Source organism: Dipodomys ordii, unplaced genomic scaffold (assembly GCF_000151885.1).
Source record: "Dipodomys ordii isolate 6190 unplaced genomic scaffold, Dord_2.0 Scaffold64, whole genome shotgun sequence".
In the NCBI taxonomy this organism is placed as follows: Eukaryota; Metazoa; Chordata; class Mammalia; order Rodentia; family Heteromyidae; genus Dipodomys; species Dipodomys ordii.
In genome coordinates, this window is record NW_012267280.1 from 3,891,224 (window position 1) to 3,898,613 (window position 7,390).

The 7,390-nt window shown below is 53.3% G+C and overlaps 1 protein-coding gene across 1 annotated transcript in view; it reads left to right on the forward strand.

The window, feature by feature from the left end:
- Positions 1-7,390, forward strand: part of Prtn3 (proteinase 3) — a 39,200-nt gene that overhangs the window by 29,368 nt on the left and 2,442 nt on the right. Inside the window, exons 6-10 of the mRNA XM_013022682.1 lie at positions 1,387-1,620; positions 1,763-1,949; positions 6,620-6,688; positions 6,842-6,940; positions 7,089-7,245. Of these exons, the coding sequence (XP_012878136.1) occupies positions 1,387-1,620; positions 1,763-1,949; positions 6,620-6,688; positions 6,842-6,940; positions 7,089-7,245 (746 nt within the window). The remainder of the gene's footprint in view (positions 1-1,386; positions 1,621-1,762; positions 1,950-6,619; positions 6,689-6,841; positions 6,941-7,088; positions 7,246-7,390) is intronic.

The following is a 7,390-nucleotide window of genomic DNA, read 5'->3' on the forward strand; positions in this document are numbered from 1 at the left end:
GGGCAGATGTGGGGGGCGGGGGGCACTGTAGGGGCAGATGTGGGGGGCGGTCTAGAGGGCAGATCTAACTGGGCACCTCGTCCTGACTCTGCCTCCAGGGAAGAGACAGGCCTGGGGAAGGGGGAGAGCTGCAGGCGTGAGGGCCAAGTGTGGGGGGCAGGGGCACTGTGGGGGCAGATGTGGGGGGCGGGGGGCACTGTAGGGGCAGATGTGGGGGGCGGTCTAGAGGGCAGATCTAACTGGGCACCTCGTCCTGACTCTGCCTCAGTTCCTACTTTGGTAACCTGTCCTTGGGACAGCTGTGAAGAGATTAAATGGGATGAAAAAAGGAAAGTTCCCATCTGCTGTCAGTCAACAAACCCCTGGTTCACCCACCCTGTGTCGGGCAGTCCCTGTCTGTGGGGAATGAGGCAAAAGTTCATCCTTGGGGGGCAGGTGGGATACTTGATTGTGCATTGGGTGCAGTACTGGAGGCTGACCACTCAGGGGCCTGGGCGCTGTCCCCCAGCTCTTCAACTCAAGGTAAGTGCTCTACCACTTGAGCCACAGCACCACTTCCAGTTTTCTGGTGGGTTTTTTAAATTGGAGATAAGAGTCTCACGGACTTTCCTGCCCAGGTTGGCATTGAACCGTGATCCTCAGATCTCAACCTCCTGAGGAGCTAGGATTACAGGTGTGAGCCTGTCCCTGAGCCTTTTTGTTCAAGGCTAGTGGTCTACCACTTGAGCCACAACTCCAGTTTTAGCGTTTTGCTGCTTTAACTGGAGCTAAGAGTTTTATGGACTTTCTGCCTGGGCTGGCTTCAAACCATGATCCTCACATTTCAGCCTTCTGAGTAGTTAGGATTAGAGGCACGAGTCAAAGGCACCCAGCCGAATGGAAGGCTTGAGAGGATTTCCTCTTTGTCCTGACTCTTGGCTTGCAAAATAATGGCTGAAGCTGGGCACTGGTCCCTCACGTCTGTAATCTTAGCTACACAGGAGGCTGAGGTCTGAGGATCACAGTTTAAAGCCAGCCTGGGTAGGAAAGTCCATGAATCTCTTATCTCCAATTAACCACCAGAAAACCAGAAGTGGTATTGCTGTGGCTCTAAGTGGTAAAGCACTAGCCATGAGCAAAAGAGCTCAGGGAGAGCACCCAGGCCCTGAGTTTAAATCCCACAACTGAAAAAAAGAAAAAGGAAAAGAAAAGAAAAGAAAAAGATGGCAGAGAGGGCTGCTATTGAACACCTGCTATGTTTACTGACCTCCAGCTTCCTCCAGGGAAAACTCTGCAGCATTGTAGGTGGTTTCACGTTACAGATGAGGAAACTGAGGCACCAGGAAAGGAGGCTTTCCTTTTGCTGCCTCCACTTGACATCTTGGTCTCTGATCCCTCTGACTGCAGCTCACTGGCTCGGCTACCATCAATGCCAATGTGCAGGTGGCGAGGCTGCCAGCTCAGGGCCAAGGTGTGGGCAATGGGACGCAGTGCCTGGCCATGGGCTGGGGCAGGCTGGGCACCAACCAGCCAGTGCCCAGTGTCCTGCAGGAACTCAACGTGACCGTGGTGACGTCTCAGTGCCGACGCGGTGTAAATGTGTGCACAATCGTTCCACGCCGACGGGCCGGCATCTGCTTTGTAAGTATCCCGTGCTCCCCTCTGCACCCAGCCCCAGCTACTCAAGCCTCAAGGAGTGGTCAGACCCCAGGAAGGTCTTCCCCACCCTGGTGGGCAGGTAGGAGTCTCAAGGTCCAGCCTCAGACCCTCTCCATCTGCACAGGGGGACTCTGGCGGGCCCCTGATCTGCAACGGGCTGATCCAAGGCATCGACTCCTTCATCCGGGGCAGCTGCGGCTCTGGCATCTACCCCGATGCCTTCGCACCAGTGGCGCAGTTTGCCAACTGGATTAACTCCATTATTCGACGCCAGGACAACCACCCCGTTCCCCACCTCAGGGACCCAGCAAGCGGGATCAACTAGGGCAGACCGCCCTGGCCACTCCACCTCAGCTACCTAAGAGGCTTTTTTCTGTGCTGAACAATAAAAGTTCCCGACGTTTTGTAGAATATGTGTTTGGTGTTCCTTGTTGGTGCAACTGAGCCTTAAGAAAAGTTAGTAGTGAGTACAGACTCTCTTGAGTACACCGCCACCTAGTGGCAGCAGTGTCAAGACATTAGGACCAGAAATAAGTCTGTCCCTCCTTCCCCCACTGTCCCTCCCTCCTTCCCTCCCTCCCTCCCTTCCCTTCCTCCTCTGCTTTTTTTTTCTCAAGTCCTGAGGCTTGAAGCCAAGGCCTAGATGATGTCCTTGAGCTTTTTTTTGCTCAAAGCCCAGTGTGTCTGCCTGCCTGCCTGCCTGCCTGCTTCCTTCCTTCCTTCTTCCTTTCTTTCCTTCCTTCCTTCTTGCCTTCCTTCCTTCCTCCCTTCCTCCCTTCCTCCCTTCCTCTTTCTGTTATTTGATGCCAGTACAAGGGCTTGAACTCAAGACCTTGTGCTCTCAAATGGCTTTGTCGCTTAAGGCTGGTGTTCTACCATTTGCACCAAAGTGTCATTTCCGGCTTTTTTTTTTTTTTTGGTCAGTCATGGGGCTTGAACTCTGGGCTTGGACACTGTCCCTCAGCTCTTCAGCACCACTTCTAGTTTCCTAGTGGTTTATTGGCGATAAGAGTCTCATGGACAGGCTGGGAAGGTGGCTCAGTGGTAGAGCACTTGCCTTGCATGCTTGAGGCCCTGGGTTCGATTCCTCAGCACCACATAAGCAGGAAAAAAAAGCCAGAAGTGGCGCTGTGGCTCAAGTGGTAGAGTGCTAGCCTTGAGCTGAAGAGCTGAGGGTCAGCACCCAGGCCCAGAGTTCAGGCCCCAAGACCACAATCCCCCCCCCCAAAAAAAAAAAGTCTCACGGACTTTTCTGCCCGGGCTGGCTTTGAACCGTTACAGGCATGAACCACCGACACCTGGCTTCACTTCTGTCTTTTTGCTGGTTAGTTGGAAATAAAACTTTCACAGACTTTTCTTCTCTGGCTGGCTTTGAATCTGGATCCTCATATTTCAGTCTCCTGAAGGCATCAGCCACTAGCACCTGGCCTTTTCCCACTGCCTATAAAAGGATATCTTCTGCCATTTCTTTTTTCTTTCTTTAAAATCCAGCTTCAGGGCTGGGAACATAGCAGTACAATGTTTACCTATCATGAATGAAGGGGCTGGGAAGGTGGCTCAGTGGTAGAGCACTTGCCTTGCATGCATGAGGCCCTGGGTTCGATTCTTCAGCACCACATAAGCAAAAAGAAAAAAAAGTGGCGCTGTGGCTCAAGTGGTAGAGCGCTAGCCTTGAGCTGAAGAGCTGAGGGACAGTGCCCAGGCCCGAGTTAAGGCCCACGACTGGACCCAAACAAACAAACAAACAAATCTATCATGAATGAGGTCCTGGGTTCCATTCCTCAGTACCACATAAACAGAAAAGGCCAGAAGTGGTGCTGTGGCTCAAGTGGTAGAATTCTAACCTTGAACAAAAGTAGCTCAGGGACAGGGGCAGGCCCTGAGTTCAAGCTGCACAACTGCCCCCCCCCAAAAAAAATCCAGTTTCACTGGCCCCAGTGGCTTACACCTGTAATCCTAGCTACTCAGGAGGAAAGTTCCTGAGAATTTTATCTCCAATTAGCCAGTAAATAGCTGGAAGTGGAGGTGTGGCTCAAATGGTAGAGCACCAACCTTGAGAGAAAAAGCTCAAGGACAGCACCCAAGCCCCTGAGTTCAAGCCTCAGATTGGCATGTATACACACACACACACACACACACACACACACACACCTACTTTCACTGGATCATGGGGTACAGTGGCTCAAGCCTATAATGTTAGCTACTTGAGAGGCAGGTGGCAAATCAAAATTTGAGGCCACCCTGGCCCCCCAAAAAAGTTTGAGAGCTTCTACTTCAACCAATGGCTGGGCGTGTGGTCAGGGTTGGATACAATTTTTATTTTGGGGGGGGGTCCTGAACTCTGGGCCTGGGCACTGTCCCTCAGCTCTTCAGCTCACAGCTAGCACTCTACCACTTGAGCCACAGCGCCACTTCCGGCTTTTTCTGCTTATGTGGTGCTTAGGAATGGAACCCAGGGCCTCATGCATGCAAGGCAAGCACTCTACCACTGAGCCACCTTCCCAGCCCTCAGATACAATTTTTATCCCAGCTACGAGGTGTGGGGGTTATGTGTTTGTGTGTGTGTGTGTGTGTGCGCGTGCACGCGCGTGCCTGTTTGAGACTTGAACTCAGGGCCTGGGCACTGCCCTGGACTTTTTTCCTCTCAAGGCTAGTGTTCTATCACTGGAGCCAAAGCTCTGGCTTTTTGGTGAGTAATCGAGAAATAAGAGTCTCACAGACTTTCCTGCATGGGCTGGCTTTGATCTATGATTCTCAGAGCTCAGCCTCCTGAGTATTAGGATTCCAGGCGTGAGCCACCAGTGCCCAGCGAAGACCCTCTTTGGATGTGTGTGCAGTGTTGGGGAGCGTGTTAAGCACATGGTCTACCTCAGTCCCCGCCTCAGGGCTCTGCCCACTGCCCTTCTCTGGGCAGCCCCTCCCCTCCCCTCCCCTCTCCCTCCTGCCTTGTGATCTCTTCTTCCACTAAATACAGTTCGGAGAATTTTGCATGTCAGCAGCAGCTGTACAAGTTCAGGGTTGTTTATGGAACTGTCCCTTCTAGCTGGGTCCCTGGATGCTTTCCAAATTTGGTTGCAACTTTGGATGTTCTTGTTTGCACAATCTAAGATTTATCAACTTCTCTGACAAATTGCTTTTTGTTATGTTTTGGGTTTTTTTTGGTGCTGTTCCTGGAGCTTGAACTCAGAGTCTGGGCATTGTCCCTGAACCTTTGTGCTCAAGGCTAGTGCTCTAATACTTGAGCCACAGCTCCACTTCTGATTTTTTTGGTAGTTTGTTGGAGACAAAAGTCTCATGGACTTTCCTGCCTGGTTTGGCTTTGAACCTTAGTTGTCAGATCTCAGCCTCCTGGCTAGTGAAGATTACAGGCATGAGTCACTGGCGCCTTGCCTTTCTCCAGTTGCAGAGGGTATACTGTGCTACTTGGTTTTTTCCTCTTCTTTAAAATCTGCTTTCAACAAATGTGTTAGGTCCAGCCTTTAATCCTATAATGATTAGTTCAAGAAGGAGCCAATCATAGACAGCTCAGCCAATCATAGGCAGCCCTGACACTTGGGTTGGTATAATGGGGATTTTAGGAGGGACTGGCTCATGGAGCCACCAGTCAGTTTAGCCTCCATGGGACCTTTAGAAGGGACCTTGGTGAGGACAAGGGCCTTCAAGGAAGAAAGGAGAAACCAGAATCCAACTCCTGACATTGTTCAGGAACCTGGATCAAGCCATACCTGATGGCAGAAAACCCCAAACTTCCCATTTAGCTTTCCTGATTGAAGGCTCCATTACATTGGACTTCATTTTCTTTATTTTATTTTTTTTGGGTCCGGTCGTGGGGCTTGAACTCTGGGCCTGGGCGCTGTCCCTCAGCTCTTCAGCTCAAGGCTAGCACTCTACCACTTGAGCCACAGCGCCACTTCCGGCTTTTTTCTTTTTGCTTATGTGGTGCTGAGGAATCGAACCCAGGGCCTCTGGCATGCAAGGCAAGCGCTCTACCACTGAGCCACCTTCCCAGCCCTGGACTTCATTTTCTTTAGCTGCCTGTACTTCCCTCCCATCTTCCCAACATTCTATCTGTTGGAGTGTCAGGCCCTGAAATGCCATCAGGGTATGGGGGCAAGGCTGTTAGTGACTGTCCCTAGCCCTACTGGAGTTTTTCTTTTTTTTTTCGGTCATGGGCCTGAACTCTGGGCCTGGGTGCTGTCCCTCAGCTCTTCAGCTCAAGGCTAGCACCTTACCACTTTGAGCCACAGTGCCACTTCTGGTTTTTTCTGCTTATGAGATGCTGAGGATTCAAACCCAGGGCCTCATGCATGCAAGGCAAGCACTCTACCACTGAGCCACCTTCCCAATCCCCCTGCTTTTTTTTGGTCAGTCATGGGGGCTTGAACTCTGGGCCTGGATGCTGTCCCTCAGCTCTTAAGCTCAAGGTGAGTGCTCTACCATTTAGGCCACAGCGCCACTTCCAGTTTTCTGGTGGTTCACTGGAGATAAGAGTCTCACAGACTTTCCTACCCAGGATGGCTTTGAACTGTGATCCTGAGATCTGAGTAGCTAGGATTACAGGAGTGAGCCACCAGCACCCGGCTGGACTTTATCTTCAAGCTGACAGAGAAAGAACAGAGAGGGAGTTAGGAAGATAGAAGTGGGTTGTTTACAAACTCAGCCTCTGATTGTGAAACTTCAAGCTAGAAGGACACTTGAGGTCTGGGAGAAGTAGAGTAGGGGGCTGGGCGGTCTAGCCCTCCTCTCCTTCATCTCAGGGGCTGCTTCCCATAGGGTGGGCACTGGCTAAATGGCAGGGAGTGTGGGGGGAGGCAGGGAAGCGGTGGCTCACCCATGGGCCTGCTCAAACTCTGGAAGGCAGAGAGGCTGGGTGGGTGGATTCGCTTTCCCCAGCTGGGCCACTGCCAAAGCAGCAGCTGGGTCCCCCTCCCCCCTCCCCAGCCATAAAAGGGCTCCTGACCGGCCTGGGTCATTGTCCCAGCCACAAGGGGCTCCGTGTTCAGCATGGCGCGCCTAGTAGCTCTGCTTCTCCTGGGGGTGGCTGCGTGTGGTGAGTGGATGTGGGAGGGGTGCTGGGCAGCGGCATGCACAGAAGTCAATTGAGACCCATCCTGCCCAGGCCCAGCAGGCAGGCTGAAGGTGGGGCCGACTGTCCACAAACGGACAGCCCTTACAGTGAAAGCCTGTCATCCTGCCGTCTAAGTGCACATCCTCTACAGCGGGAACCTGAAACTCTCCAGTGGCAACTTAGGTTTGGGCTCAGGGTACAGGCTTCCAGTGTGCCCAAGAGCCGGGTACTCGGGTGCGTCTGCTTCAGTTGCAGCTCCTGGGGGGGGGGCAGGACAATGATGGGAGGGTATGTGAGGGCATCTCAGGGCAGGCTTGGATCAGATGGGGTGTGCTGGGGTTCAAGTACACACACGGTTCTCCCCCTTGCCTGCCCACCACAGCGGCACAGCCCCGGGGACGGATCCTGGGCGGGCAGGAGGCCCAGGCCCACGAGCGGCCCTACATGGCGTCGGTGCAGGTGAACGGGACCCATCTGTGTGGCGGCGTCCTGCTGGCAGAGCGGTGGGTGCTGAGCGCGGCGCACTGCCTGGAGGATGCGTGAGTGGCCGGCTGCGGGGGTGGGTGAGGGAGCTGAGGGAGGAGGGAGAATCTGAGGGGAGGCTGCCATGCGGTGGGACTGCCTTGGAGGAAAGTTGGAGGGAGAAGGCCATGGGGAGGGGGCTGCCATAGAGCGAGTCTGCCA